Below are 16,025 nucleotides of genomic sequence, written 5' to 3' on the forward strand. Positions count from 1 at the left end.
TAAATTCTAATCTTTTTCAACCCGAAGGAAATCTATGAAGTTTTCAGTGGAGTTGGATTAAGCTTTCAAGCATTAATTTTAGTGAAAGGCAAGGCATCTCGATCTGTTTTCTGAAGTTTTGATGTGTTTGGCTATTTTCCTTGTAGTTGTTTTGCCACGTAATTGCGCTAATGTGCAGGGAAATCTCTTCCAGTACACTGTTGAGTCCCAACTTCGACTTCATGGACTTGATGTGGAGAAATGCATGCTCATGATGCAGCCACGGGAGGTTGGTGAGAAACATCTTGGTTCTGCTCACTGTCGCTAAGGGCAGAAGCATGTTTCATGTGAGAGTAGTTGTATATTATCGAATGTTCTAGTGTCTGCCTGCAGAAGTTATAATCTATTTCTACTAATACTTTTAGGTAAAGCTTATGAATTGCATATTCTGTTTCTGTGTGTTCTTTTGGGTATTAGAACCCATTTTATAATTGCCTGATTCAACTAGTCAATTTTCCTTGAAGAACAAAACCATTTTATTTTCTGTTTTTCCTATTTGCAAAAAACTGACAGCATCCTGAGACCACTGAAAATATAGCAGCTCATTGGGAAACCCCAATGTCCTTTTAATGTGCTAAGGTAAAAGATTGCCATAACCCAAACACCACCGTGTCTGTTTCAGCACGGACTAAGGGAAAGGTCTGCGTTGAGCAATATGCAATTCAGATTAATTTGAAAGACTGCCTCGCTTCACTTTTGCAGTATTAAGAACTTTGCCACCTAACTGTAAACTGATGGTGACCTCTCGCTTCTGAAACCTGAGTCATCTTGTGAGTAAAGAGCCCACTCCTGAACGCTTGATAGATTTGCAAAGATTGTTGAGATAATAACAGTTACTTGCAATTCAACAATCTTGCCCAAGCTCTTTTCAGTAACAAGTCTAATTTAATTCCAGGTTTTCACTGCATAATTGATCCCTAGGTGGTGGTATGTTTTACAGATCCCTTGCTAGGAAGACAGGAGGAGGATGGGGCAGTAATTTTCCTATAAAGAATCAAGAATGAGCAGTTTTTTTTGGTTGAAAGTCCTCTATATTTAATGACCGCAGGTTTGGGGATTTTTGTACTTTTGATGATGTGAGACTTATTGTTTTTGAAATATAAATATGGCAGGTTTATAATAGCTTCCTGAGGGAGATGAAGTTTATCAGAAAAGTACAGAGTGAAATTGATAGACAACTTTCAAGTCTTGTGGGTGTCACAAATTTCAGATGCCACATAAAAATCATTATATATGCTGTTTGCACTGGGATTTTTTTTACTGTAAATTAAAACTGCCTGAAATATTAAAGAGTATGAAGCATGCTAGAATATGAAGTGAATAGACTTTTTATAACTGGCATCTTCAAGATAAGTTTGCTAATGATTTTTTTTTTTTTTTGAACTAACTTACTCATAGGCTACTTCATAACACTACCTTTGTATATCATTACCATGCTAAGGATTTGCTTTTGATCTCCTTATGTGAGCAGCACAGCTCGTGGTAAAATATAGATTATGAAATAAGAAATGACAGTTTCATTACTGCCAGAGTTGATATAAAATGTGTGCTTTAACTTTGTTTTAGGGGGAGGAGACCTTGAGGATTGAAGATATCCTTGCTGTAATTGAGAAGGAAGGAGACTCTATTGCTGTCATTATGTTCAGTGGGGTGCAGTACTACACGGGGCAGCTGTTTGACATTCCTAGAATAACAAAGGCTGGCCAGAGAAAGGTAGGAACACTCCAAACCCACCATTCTAACATCGATTTTAAATCAATTTTCCTTGTGAAATATTTTTAATTTCTACTTTTTGTGGAACAAAATGGAGCGCATGTAGAAGCCTGTGGGGCTCTGACAAAAAGTAAAAGCATTCTGTGCCCAGATCCTTTGGGGGCTGCGTGCTGCATGAAAAAATAGCCCCGCGAGAGCAACCTTGCAGGTGTGACTTAAACTATATGGAGAGATAATTCATGACTATTAACTTCTACAGGGCTGTTCTTGAAGGATAGAATTTCAAGAGGTTCAGTGGAGAAGGAGGAGGTAATCACAGCTCTAATCTCTCTTTAAAAGTTAGTAAGCGTTAGATTTCTGCTTTTTTGGCAGACTTTCATTATTTTCCTCCTTTCCCACAGCCACGGTGTGAGTTTTTGCCCTCAGTGAGCATGGAGGTGAGCTCCCCATGGAGCCAGCAACCTTCTGACTTGGCTGATCAGTTTTCTGGAGACAGGCACAACGGAGCACATCAACATCACAAGAGGACTGTATTTTACTGATGACTCAGCCTTAGAAGCTTGCAGGCAGTGTGCTCTGTGAACATAGCTATAAAACTTTTTTTTTTTTTAACCATCTCAATTGCCTCGGGAATCTAGGAGAAAACAGTTTTTAATTAAGTCATCTTATCAACAGGAGGTCACCAGACTTTCTGTAGAGGCAGTCTTTTACTGGATGTACCTTGTCTCATATAAGACTAAACCACTCAAAAATAAACTTGTTTAGTATCACTGGATTTTGGAGAACCAGCAAAGTACTTATATTCGATGTTTTAACTCTCTGGAAAGCTTCCTGGCTCACATCAGGCTATACATCTTCTGTTGCTGGAGGTTTGGCAGTGGAAATTTTTCTGGAGGTCAGGGAGTAAGTTATGCTGCTGGAAAGTGATGGTAAAGTCTCCCCTGGGAGAACACAGCAGGTGTGAGAGCTAGTGCAGGGCTCATGGGATATAAAAGGGGAATGTTCTCACAGAGCAGCACCTGGCGACAAAATTAGTCCTGAACACAGTACAAAACAAGACTGACTTCTGACACGGATGCAGAAAGCCAAAGAAAAAAGAACTAGAGGGAGTCAGCTGCAGGGGAAAATGGGTCTGTGTATTAGCACCGTGTAGCTCTAAAAGCAACACCTTGATGATGCCTTCTTTGAGGGACTCCCAGTACTTTGCTGACCACAAGTAACCAAAAGGCTATGCCGAAATGTTCAAAAGAGAAGACAGGTTATTAATAGGACTATGCCACCCACTGCTCTGCTCGATCTCACTCCTGGTAGCAGCAAAACTTGCGTTCGACTGCCAACGCCTACGTGCCTACAGTGCTTCTTCCCCGAAATCTGCTCTGTGATGTGTCTGAAAGGTGTCTGAGAGAGAAATCTTTCTTCTACTATAAATCAGAACAACCTGGGAAAAGCCTATCAATTTACCGCCTCTCTAAAGATGCTCTCTGGACTGTAGGACACATGCTTGGATGAGTGGAAGTGATACAGTTTCACTGAAAGCTGTAAACTACCCCAAAGTGGCTGAGAACCTGTGTTTTGGGGAAAAGTAGTCACTGATAGTTTATTATACGGAGCAAAAAGGAATTTGATGTTTATATTATATGAGGAGATAACCAGGACTTGGTGCAGAGAGCTTAAAATTTCTACAAGGCAGTGCAAATATGAATATTAATTTTGGGGTGTGTGCTGCTGCATGGATATACACGAAACCACTGCACACTTTATACAGAGGCTGTGTCAGATTACTGAAGAGGAGAGCAGTTTCTGACAGCAGTTCAGTACTCCAGCAGGCACAGAAAGATGTCAAAATCCCATTTCCACCTGTAAGCCTGTTAGAAATGCCGTAATGTAGAAGAGAATTTCTTCTTCCAGAGATTTTTCAAAAGGGGAAAAAGAAAAAAAAAAAAAAAATTATTAGCCTCTTTGTGGTTAGAGCATGTAAGACTGGGTTCCAGGTAGATGCATGACCTAAAATGCCATTAGTGTGTTTAAAAAGAACAAGTAATCCAGCCCGAAGAACTGCTTAAATACCCATAAGGCTTGAAAAGCACGAGCCAGCCCTGTTTTTATTTCCCTGCTGTCAGGTACACTCAACTCGATGTCCTTATGGATTCTGCCCGCTGGGTTAGGTGATGTTGATATGTTTATACAGAACCAGGATGTAACATACTGTTACACCACACCTAAACATCTGCATATGTCAAATATTTACTTGAACAGCTCTGAAATCAGTGATCAAGAGTTTGCTATCTTAATATTGGTAAGAGGTATTCCCATACCTTGCTGCTTCTCTTGGTCTCAGGGCTTTTGAAAACCTCAAAATGTTGGATCTTCAAAAGCAATTGGCTCCTCTCCTCTGTTCCCGGGTCAGAACTGATGTTAGGAGCTGCTGTTGGGTTAGAACAAAAGAACAGCTGCTGAACCAGAGTTATTAGCATCTATATAATGTATATGGCCTTAATTTCTGTCTGGTGGCATCCAACTAGTCCCTGTCTCTAGGCTGACAAGCTTTCAGGACAGTAAGTACGTGGACTTAAAGACTTAATCTCCTTCAAGAGATGAAACCAGGATTGGCTTATACATAACATGTTATCACAGAAAGGCTGGAAGTCCTTTAAAATGTATATTAAAAGAGGATGAGCCTGAGAAGTCATGTTCATGGCAAAAATGCAAGGCTCTCCTTCCTGGTGATGAAGGGTGGTGAATGACCCCATGCTCCTGAACAGAAAATAGACTGGGGAGAGATGACAAGCAAGAAAGCCAGAAAGTTGAAATACGAGGTGGAAATGTCATTTGAGAAGAGGAGGAAAAAAAATCACTTGTCAACCAGTATAACAGAGAGAAAAGTCCCACACAGATGGTCTTAATAATTCTTTTAATGTACGATTGAAATAAAATCCTGCTGTGTTGCGTCCTATCAGGGCTTGGCTAGAGATTTGAGCTGCGAGCTCAGGAGGTCTGGAAAATGTCCTAGGATTCTTGAGGTCAATCATTTATGAATTAAGTTACTGATTTCCTTTTACATTTTTTAAACCAATTTCCTAAGTTCTCTGCGTATGTTAAGATTCCTCCCAGAGTGAAACCTCTGCACATAGACAGCTTCATTAAGTCATTAAATATTAAATGAACTAAATTAAGCTTGAAAAATTACCTCAGGCTATTTTTCCATCTTGGGTCTCTCAGATAAATCAAAATTACTACGTATTGTGCAAGAGGCTCATCAGCAGGCTGAAGAGGATGTAGCAGTTTTCCTTGTTTCATACTTTTGAGCTTACTCTAGAGGATGCAGGGGGTTGAGTCATTTTATTCTTCTACAAGTGAAGAAATGGCTGACTTTTAGGAGACTCTAGCTTTCAAATACAATTTTCATTTCATAAGTTATATTGTACTTTCCACTGACTCTGTGCCGTATGTAAAGTATTTTAATCTCTTGAGTCCCAGTAGGAAGAGCTTTAAGATCCTTCATCTTCATTTCTTTTCCTGTCTCTCTTTCTAAATGTCCCAGCTTTGCTGGTGTGAAGCTGTCATTTCTCTCCCTCTCTCCAAATGTCATTGTCCATGCTGAGTTGTTACCTGCTGGTTATCAGCAGCTACCCAGACACTTTGCAGAAATGACTTTTAGATGTTAGAATAAAACGGAAGAGGCAGGGGAGAGCACATGTCCTCTTCTTTGCCCAGAGCAGATGGAGAGCTCTGTTTTCCCTCTAGTCTAGGGAAGCGACGTTCCCACGCAGTCCTTGTTCTTCGTGGCTTGTGCAGGGAGAGCTGTTTCAGTTTGTTTTACTTTCTCCTGTGCAATCTGTGTGGCTAAACATTTGCTGTTTGTGCGACTCGAGTGCCAGACGCCTCCCCGGGGAAAGCAAACCAGCACCTCCCATTTCGCAGAGGGTGACTTGAGCAAAATGGTATGAGTGGGTGTTCCCGAGATGATGCAGGAAACCTGCCAGCACTGAACCCAGATTTTCAGGCTGTGCCTCATTAGTAAGTTAAATAGCTCACAGTAGGATTTACCAACCCATTTGAAAGCACTGGGGAGCAGTTAAAGCAGTTTAGGAAGATGACCCATGGGTGGCATGTGGGTGGCTGTCTTATTGGAGGGCTACAAGCCCACAGTGATGGTGCAAGCTGAGCAATTCCAGTGCCCAAGGATTTTCGTGCGTGTCGAGGCTACAGGTATTGATATGGCAGTGGAGCCTTGTTGTACTACTGTGACTGCAAGGGCATTCAACCTGCTGGTGTCCTAAGGAGTCTTGTCCTACCTCCTATCTACTATCCTTTTGTAACTTGTCATCTTGTGCTGGAATGTATTTTTTTAATAGAGTTTATCACTTACCAACAGGGAAAAGGCAACTGATTTTACCACAAAACTTACTATAGAATTAAATGTCTTACAGGCTTTTCTTAATGAACAACTACCTTTTTTTTTGTTTGTTTTTAATTTGGTTAATGTACTCCCAGACGTATACATTCTGCAAGACTCTCAGCATATCTGTTACTCCTGCATTCCACTCCAGCCAATGAATGTCTCATCGAAAAAGTTTGTGTGGGACGTTATATAAGAAAGGAAACCTGTAAATGTCGAAATCGAATCGACTGAAGTTTTGAAGTTAAGGCCTTAAAACCCTCTGAAAACCTTCTTGCTCAATAGCAGATTTGCTTTAGTTTGCTGTAGCTCATTTCTCTGAACCAAGGCCATTTTATCTCTGAATGAGAGTGTTCCCACGGGCATTCAGCGTGTTTCAGCTTCTCTGCATTAGCTTTGCCATTTCAGTTGATTTGTCTTAAACCATTTCTGCGTGTCCCTGTGAAGACAAGCCACCAAGGGTGTGAAGACTAGACTATTTATCGGAATCTTGGTTCTGCTTAAGAGCAAATAGTCAGACCGTGCGAATGCAACGGCAGTGAGTTTTCTTCCCGTTCTTTTGAAGCAACTTCTCAAGCTGATAACTTCACTAACACCTCCATTAGAATTAGTATGTCACATCTTCTTAAAGTGCTGTTTCATTCAAATTGTTATCTAGTTTATGCAGAAGATTAAATATACCAAAGTACCGTTTAAATAATTTAGCTAAGGCTCCCTTCATGCAAGGAACAGCAAGAGATTCTTAAAAAAATCCTTTGTTTTATTATTGGACGTTGATTTTTCTGAAGCCTGTGCTCTTGCTCTTATTCCTACCATGCTGCTTGCCAGCAGGCTGTTTGTGTTTTAAAAGCAAAATGCAAAATAGCTTTTAATTTGTAGTCCAGGCACAAAAGGCAGTTTTATTTCTCTGTGGACGAACTTTTTCGTTTAAAAATGCTGCCATCCAGTGGTTATTTTGTGTGTAAAACTGCTACGTTTTGATCTGTACATCTGTGGTCCTCATATGCTTTTGTTTTTTTCCCCAATGCCCTGTGCAAATTGTGGTTATGGCCAATTGTGATAGTTTGATGGTGGTGGTGGTGGGGGGGTGTTCTGGTGGCAGGAGAGGGGATTTGCTCCCAGTGCCACCAGGTCGGACTCCCATCCCCCTCGGGGGGTTGCGCCAAATCGGCGCCTCTGCGAATTGCCCTATTTACGTCGGGACAAAGGGACGGGAGGGGCTTTTCGCTTTTGCCTAGGAGCGAGGAGAGGGGAGGAGGGCGCAGCCCCCGCTCCCTGCCCCCCGGCCGGGCGGCTGCCTGCGCCGGGCCGGCGCCGCGTGCGGAGCCGCTTGGGGAACTCGGGGAGCGCCCCGCTCCCGGGGTGCCCGCCGGGCCGAGTTCACCCGGAGAGGACTGAGATCGGAGAGAAACGGCCACACCGACACCAGGGCAGTGAGGATGGAGCGGGAGGAGGTGTGCTGGAGCTGAGTTTCCCTTGCAATCGGTGGTGAGCTGGCAAGCGGCCCCCCTGCAGCCAGGAGATAGACTCGGAGGAGCAGAGACCCACTCGCGGCCCGTGGAGAAGCCCACGTCGGGGAAAGAGATGCCTGAGCCCAGGTGAGGTCGTGGAGCAGGGGATGCACGACCAGGTACTGTTAATAACGGGGCATGGGATGCACGACGAGGTCGTGAGGCATCTGGAGTCCGTGGGACGACCCACGCTGGAGCGAGTGGGAACAACTCCCTAAGAATCCAAGACTCTGGTGAAGCCCGCACTGGAGTAATCCGACGGGGAAGGATTGCGTTCTGCGAGTAGGACTCAGCCTGAGAGAAGCTTGTGGATTTTTCTCGTGAGTAGGGGATCCACTGGAGCAAGGGAAAAATGGTGTAAGGACTCCTCCTCCTTTAAGAAAGGAGCGGCAGTAACAGCATGGATGAACTGACCTGCACTCCCCCAGTCCCTGTCCCCCTGCGCCGCTGGGGAGGTAGAGCCTGAACAAAAGGAAAAAAAGGGTGGGGAGGTGTTGTTTTTAAGATCTGGCCTTGTTTACTCTTTATCCTCTCAAGTAACCGGTTTTGTTTCCATTTGTCCTTGTTTAAGTAACTGTTAATACATTGTTTTTGTTTTAAGAAAAAAAACCCTGAGTCATGTTTTTCCCGGGACCATGGTTGGTGGGTGCTCCCTCTCGGTTCTCGTCTCGACCCTCACCCCTTTTATTATAAAACCACGACACCAATACAACACTTTTCACAGAAAAACGACAGAATACTTTTGTAACTTTTTAGAGACAAGTACAAAAGTCCTTAAAGATCAATGTGTTGCATAGGTTGCTATCTATCTCATCCATTTAGACTCCCAAAAAGCAAAATCCTCATAGTTTAAGTATCAGAGAGACCTGAAATATAACTATATAGTGGAATGTGATTGTTCATGAGTGACTGGCATCATTATAGACATTACTCTCTTGTCTCTGCTTAGAGCTTGTCGTGCCACACAACAGTTTGAAATTCTGCATTCATTCTGAATATTTAAAGTGATTCCGTTCTACTGTATGAGAAAAAAAACTTAGGAATCTAAGCCATATCCAACTGTCCTTGAAGACAAGCCCACAAAACAATTAATTATTTCTATATGTACCTATGGTATAGAAAACTTATTTCTAGTAATAACTCAAAACAGTTAGGATTTGATAGCATGACTATAGAGAAAGTAAAGCTCTAAATAAGTTTTTTTCCAGATAATTTTATAGTGATGATCATCGTGATAACTATTATATTAATTATCTCTTTCCTGCAGGGTTGTTTTGTTGGATTTGACCTGGCTCATGCTGTTGGGAATGTAGAGCTTCATTTGCATGACTGGGGAGTAGATTTTGCCTGCTGGTGCTCCTACAAGGTAAAAGGGATTCATTGTTTGAGTCTATTTTCCATAATGTCACTTATATGATGGGTCAGGTGAATAAGAACTGCACCTGAACTGTCGATCAAGACTTGACTAAATTTTTAAACCAGCCACAATGAGACGATGGACACTGACTTTAGTGGTGGCTTTGTTACGAGAGGTTCCAAAAGATAATAGTGGCAATGACCTGCAAGTTCTTGTGGATTTGAGATGGGTGCCAGTGGTGGTTTAACATCTGCTCTGAGGCACACTCTGCTCTGTGGTCACAGTGTCAGAGACTCTTCTCTTATTTCCCACACACTGTAGCTATAGGATTTTCTTAAGTGGTCCCTAAACAAAGGAATATTCTTGCCTAAACTTAAATAATTTCAGGTCAAAGAACAAGGTATGTTTAGCTCCTTTGACTTCTCTTGAGATTAAGAATTGATAGATATAGTCAGATGAAATGTTTGATGACTTTGCTATACGTGTTATGACATGGGATTATTTCAGCCACACTTCAGTTTTCTAGTCTGTTGTCTGTTAGACTTCAAATATCATATGTAAGCCAAGAAAGATATTTTTAGAACTAATTTGAAAAAATATGTTTTTACCTACATCAGCACTTTGAGACAAATGCTATGATCTCCAGTTAGAAACCACTAGAAATGTTAAAATTGGTCTGTTTTATAGAGCAGGATGAGAGAAGGAAAACTATATTTTACAGATAATAAGCACAAAATGTACATGTTGATTTTTTTTTTTTCTTTGCAGTATTTAAATTCTGGAGCAGGAGGCCTTGCTGGTGCCTACATTCATGAGAAGCATTCCCAGAGTGTTAAACCAGCGTAAGTATAGTTCTATATCCAAATAAATGGTGCTGTGAAGTTTAAATAGGAAAATATCTTCCTTTTGAGTTGAGATCTGAAAGTAAGAAAGTGCATAGATTCCTGGTCATAGGCTGTGGACATGTGTATCTATGCATATATGTATAGATGCAGAACAAATTCCCTGTTTCAAAAAAAACTCATTGGGCTAATGTTTGTTGCTGACTTATAGTATCAATGAAAAGGGTAGTATAAGTTCAGATAATTTGGTTGCTGCCTCAGATGGGTTATTTTGTGTTAATTTTAGTAAACTTTGAAATTGTTAATGTACATGCTTGCATTTTAAAAACGTTTCCTCCTTGGAGTCTGCTATCTGTTCTAAACTAAATATAATCATAAAAGAGAATGCTTATAATATTAAAAACAAGTAACTTAAATCAGGCCTATGAGACTGTTTAATGTAAAGAGAATATTTAACATCTTCCTTTAAAAATTGATTTTTAAAAAATCATTGAAGTCTTTGGTTGGTGAACAAAATCAAAGACAATTTCAATTCTGTGTCTAATAGCTCTTTAATACTGGCATGTTTTCATTAAAATTATATCCACTGGTAAAGCTAGGAAGCATTACACGGAGATCTGTGTTCTCAAAGGCTGCATAATCCATGAAAAGCTGTGCTATCAACTGAGGTTAGCTGCATTAAAAAAAATACCTGTTATTTAAAATGTTATACGATTGTACTCTATGTATGTATATCAAGAACAGTAGGTTTAATACTTTTAATGCACCAAGAAATGTAAACATTTCTTTTTGGCTGTAACGCTTGGAGAAATTGCTGGCACTTACTTTTAGCTCGAAGAAGGAAAACTAAATCAAGTTTCAGAGACAAATAATATTATAATAAGCAGTTTTGCTGCACTATGTGCTCGTTTTAGACTGTCTAGACTCCCTGGAGATAACAAAATAACACTGATAAGTTCTTCTCAGTCACCCATAACAGAAAACTCATTAGGATGACATATGACCCGTTGTGAGCTGATTCGATCCTCACATGTGAACACTGGCAAAATATGCCAAATATCTGGATATTTCTTCTGGAAGTTTTGTGGTGTTTTTTTTTTTTTTTTTTCCTGCTTCCCCGTTAGCCAGGAGCAGGCATTGCTCTCCTGGCCAAACCTCTGGACTCTGATTGCAGGGAGCTGGGAAGATGCTGAGCAGTGAGAAAATGTGGGCCAGCTAGAAATCACAGAATAGCAATAGGAGGAATGAATAAAATCTCAAGGACTTTGAGTCTTTTTCACTCCTTGATAAGATTTCAAAACTTCTGTGGGGGTCCTAGCCTTGTATTGTAGGTAAGAGCTTAAATTAGTTTTTCCTGAACCAGCTTCTTCATACATAATCATTAACTTGTGCACTGAATCTGGATACTGAATGTCTTAAATACAATTGCCTGTATGAAATAAGCTTTTTTCAGCCTGAGGCCCAATTAAGGATATAATTTCAAACTTCCTGCATAGACCTTTTGCAGTATTTAATCATCATTACTTTGTATTTCCTGAGATTTGATAATCACTCATCAAATTGTTTGTGGTTAATATGCCCTGGTTGCATTACCTTTCTTTCTTTTCTGCATCAAGCAGCCATTTCAGGTCTCCAAATAAGGCAGTGAGACAAAGGAGAATTTGTCTATGTCAAAGTATTCAATTTTATAGCTGATTTAAATGCAGAGCAATTTGCTGTATGTTGTACAATCAAATAGAGTGGAATTTAACTGCCCTGGAAGTTGCAGGTTTTATGTTGTATCTAAAAAAGTCTTCGGCTGTCATCTGAATCAAGGATGACACCCAGTGGCCAGACAACTTCATTCAAAACCAGAAGCACCAAACACTTCTGTTTCTTTGCATTTCAGCCCACACATAAGCGGGTAATTAAATTCCAATCCAGCTGATATCCTTTTGTCATTTAAACTGTCTGAAATATTGTTTTTAACTCATGCGAGTCACTCTACCCCTCTATATAGATTTCTTTAATTTGTCTCATCCTTCATATTTTCTGCAAGCTATTGACTAGGCAGTTATTTTTATATCGAAATAATGTATTGTATTTTAATATAAAAATGTACGTTCTGACCATAATTCAGAGAGGCAGACCCAGAACATTTGCCAAGTGCCTTTGCCTGTTACTGACTGAGGCTGGGGCAGAAAGGACTTGGGCACTTACTGAAAATTAAATATCTCAATCCAAAATTTTAATTTAAAACCCACAAGCCCAGCTACTGCCTATCATCGAAGGCATTTAGGTATTTTAACTTCCCTTAATTCCACGAGTATGCTTTTGTCCATGCCCAGTTTTGCTGATGAGAGCAGTGTATGCAAATAGGCGCCCTCATTGTAGCTATGCAGTTTCAGAAACTGAGTTGCCCTCCAGCTGCTCCCCACAGGTGCTGCTCCATCCAAAGCCTACCTCCTGGACATCAAAACACTTATTTGCTGCTGCTTTCTTTGAAAATACAACTTGAGAAAGGGTTGGTAATTTGTTTAACAGCCTTACTGCAAGCAACCGGGGCCACGCTGAAACTGCTTTCTGCTTTGGCTCTGCAGATCGAGGTTGTGGCAGCCCAACTGCAAACCTACAGAGCCCAAAATTGGTGTCATTCCTTAATAATACATCCCAGCAGACAAAAGGCAACGCCAGTCCCACTCCTCTTCTTTATGGATATGCAAGCTTCCCACAAGAGTTTTAAAAGTTGGTAAATGGCTGACTTGGGAAAGGGTTTATGCCCAAGAGCAAGGTGTGATCCTTAGGTCTGATGGCTGGCAGGTGGGGGCTACAGACTCACATGTCCCCTTCCTGTTTTGTGTCACTGCAAACACCGTCCTGCACTCCCTGCCTTGGCTAGGCACAGCTCTCTAATTCACTGCAAGGGCCATGGGTCTGAACGGTACATGTTGTAACCATCCTAATTAACACCTGTACCTGAGTATGTTGGGTAGTCCTTTGCTAGTCCCCTATCTTTCTTCCTAGAGCAGTAAAACTGAAGCAGTTTGACATATATGGGTCCAATCTATCCCTATTCTCTCATGATCTCACCTCCTTTGAAGTCTCTTTTAATACTCGAATAGCTTTTTTAATATCTGCTCTATATATCACAATGCAATATATTCTTGGCTAATTGGGCCAGAGTGATTTCTCTACAGGAAAGTTTCAAATAAAAAAAAGACCTGAACAGAGCAGAGCTATGAAATGCTACTGAAACTCTTCTGGTAGTGGAGGCTGATCCTGTGCCACCAAGTTTCCATATAAATGCAGTTCTGTTGCTGAGAGGAGGTTTCCAAGACACAGAGCACTAAGGTGGCCTACTAATGCTGAAACTTTTCTTGACTAATTTTTGGTTTTTGGGCTCCAGAAAAATTTCTTTCTTTTTTCCTTCCTCTGTTCCTCAATTTCTCCCTTTATAAAATGAAGGATAACTGAAATCTACCAAGCCAGCTGGCTGTACAGAAATGTGAATGTTTGTGAGCACCTGGGATAGAAGGTAGAGAAGTCAGGTGTTCACAGCAGAGTATCTGCAGCTGCAAAGGTTCAGCGAGTTCAGTTCTGCTGACAGCCGGCATAAGGCATGGGAGAGGACAAACTCGCAGAGTCCTGAGATAGGAGAAGAAAAAAAGATGTAGTCAAATCTCTGTAAGAAAAAGTAAGACCCAATTTTAAAAGATGAAAGGGAAATAAATGTATGTAAAGCAGCCAGGAGAATAATAGCTAAGCCTTGGCAGAGGATTAAATGAAAATGGTACACAGTCTAGTGTTTAAAATGAAAGGATTTATCAAGACTTAACTTTAGCACAGACTAGCAGCAGGTAGAGTTCAAAAATAAAAAGTTTGTGTGATGTGAAGAAATGCTGTATGTGCAGGAAACAGCTGATGTCCAAAGAGCGTGCTGGCCTTTACTGTAGGTTTAAAAAAAATGTATCAAAGAACAAGAAACGAAAAGGTAAGTATTTTGTACTAGTTTTGAGAAACACGAGGTATCTTCAGAACATTTTTTTATAGACAGAGGTGAGACATCAACCATTTCTTTTGGATCACTTTCCTTTTTGGCTTCTTGATTCCAATGAAAATGCCAGAGCGCAAACAGCTTCTCGCTACTTCTTTATAGACACCTGCACAGCTTTTTGGTATGTGAACTTTTACCCTGGCATGAGATAAACAAAAATACACTATTCCAGGTCGATACCTCTGCCCCTTCCCATTTTTGCCAGATGCTTTGGGTTCCCACCCTGTTCCAGTGCAGATCATCTCTGCCCAGTGACTTTGTTTTGCAGGAGGTTGCTCCATCCCTCCCAGGGCTGGTAGCTCCAGCTGAGTTTTTCTTCAGTTATTTTCTTGATCTATGAGGAGATACCACATTACTCCTTTTTGAATTAGAGCCACGTAATCCCAAAACTAAATAGCTGAAGCTTCTGTGAAACTGCTGAAAATAATGCAGCTTTGGAGCAGTGTGAGTTGGGAGCAAAGGACAGTCATAAAAACATTGGGAAGGTTGTTTTATATCTGCTGTGTTGGAAAGAACTAAAGCTGCTCTTGTTTAAAATGCTTCTAGGAATAATAGGCTAAGCTGGTCCAATTCTCACTTATGCTTGGAGTCCATCAGCTGTGAGTATCTCAGCACTACTGAAAGTTTTAGCAGAACAAAGCATCCTGGGCCAGCTAAGGAGAGGATGTGGAGAAACAATGTAGAGACTTCCAGGGAAATGAACACAGCAAGGTGGAAAGTCAGTGGTCACAGATGGAAATGTACACACTGCTGTTTGCAGAAGGGTTGACCACTGATCCCAGTGGACTCAAATTGCGGACTAATGTATGGAGAAACTATTCTTGTGTCCCTTGAGTGCATAAAGTGTCCCGCACTAAGGTAGAAACGCACTTTTTCTTTGCTAAGGAGATGAGAGCAATTTAGCTCCTTGAGCTCATTTAGAAACCAAAAGTTAAAACCTCCCTTGGGAAGAGACTGTTTAGGAATAAAGTCATCGGCTAATTAGGCTTAATTGCATTGTCTTGGGACAAGTGATTTATTAGGCCAATCTAGACCCATGATGGGCCCGCAGGGGTGTGTTCTCAGATTCACCAACTGAATGGCAAATATCCAAGAGCATTTTTTAACTTTGGAGTGAGTCGCTGGGAGAAAAAAAAGAGAGAGGTTAATGTGCACTCGCATCATCTATTCCCATTCTCATTTCTTCAGCTCTGTACATCCTTTTATGTGGCTCCCATGATTGTCTCCTTGTATTCTGTCAAGCTTTTTCTCTCTGTCTTCCTTCAAATCCTCCCTTGTAATTAAGCTGTATCTTCAAGCAATCCTGCTTCTTTTCTCATTATAAATAATCTTCTCACTCTCTCCTCCCTGAAGGTCTTCCCCTATGTTTTATCATCTTTGCCCTGGTTAGATTTTAATGTCTTTGAGAGAGGAGCTGTATGTCTACTTGTAAACTCATGGGACTACATAGGAGTAAATGTGCTGTGTATCAAGTCTGCGTCACCTATAGGACAGTTGGAGTGAGTAATGTGCCATTTTCATTCCCTGTGTGTACTCCTGTGCTACTTAGACGCTTACTCCTAGTATTGAAAACTCAAACTTTAAAGTGGAGCATGTGGAAAATCAGAGGCATGGTCTCTGTCAAATTTCTCAAATACATACAGTAGTGTTTTTAAAAAGTATGGTGCTGGCCTGCTTCCTGCTTTTCATGCCTGCTATCAAGCCACCAGAATGCTGGGGTAAGTGGAGATAAACAAGTAAACAAAAGCGCTTAGCTTCTATGACTCATATCTTTTCCAAAATAGTATTTATAGCATAGATGTGTTTGGCTGCAGACATCTGCAGATATCTTGGGTACAAATTTGGAGACGTTATGTGTATTTAAATCTTTGCCTGACAACTTGCTCTTTCTTTCGTCCAAAACTCCACCAAAAATATGAAGAAATGTCATTTAAAGCATGATGCTTGTCACAGCCTTTTTTAAAAAAAATCATTTTTATTTTAAGACTGAAGCTGATCAAATGCTTGCCATAGTTCTTCGGTGGTATTCATTCTTCAGTAATCACTCATTAAACTAGTGAGTTTTGTGTTAGATCTGAGCAGATTCAAATTTCTCCCACATCCCTCCTTCTGGACCATGCTGATGGGACAT

General features: G+C 40.9%; 1 protein-coding gene across 1 annotated transcript in view; it reads left to right on the forward strand.

The window, feature by feature from the left end:
• KYNU (kynureninase) overlaps window positions 1–16,025 on the forward strand; it is a 56,659-nt gene that overhangs the window by 22,425 nt on the left and 18,209 nt on the right. Inside the window, exons 6-9 of the mRNA XM_086615770.1 lie at window positions 194–268; window positions 1,606–1,752; window positions 8,930–9,028; window positions 9,788–9,861. Coding sequence (XP_086471896.1) covers window positions 194–268; window positions 1,606–1,752; window positions 8,930–9,028; window positions 9,788–9,861 — 395 coding nt within the window. The remainder of the gene's footprint in view (window positions 1–193; window positions 269–1,605; window positions 1,753–8,929; window positions 9,029–9,787; window positions 9,862–16,025) is intronic.

The sequence above is a fragment of the Tauraco erythrolophus genome, chromosome 8 (assembly GCF_009769465.1).
Source record: "Tauraco erythrolophus isolate bTauEry1 chromosome 8, bTauEry1.pri, whole genome shotgun sequence".
Taxonomy (NCBI): Eukaryota; Metazoa; Chordata; class Aves; order Musophagiformes; family Musophagidae; genus Tauraco; species Tauraco erythrolophus.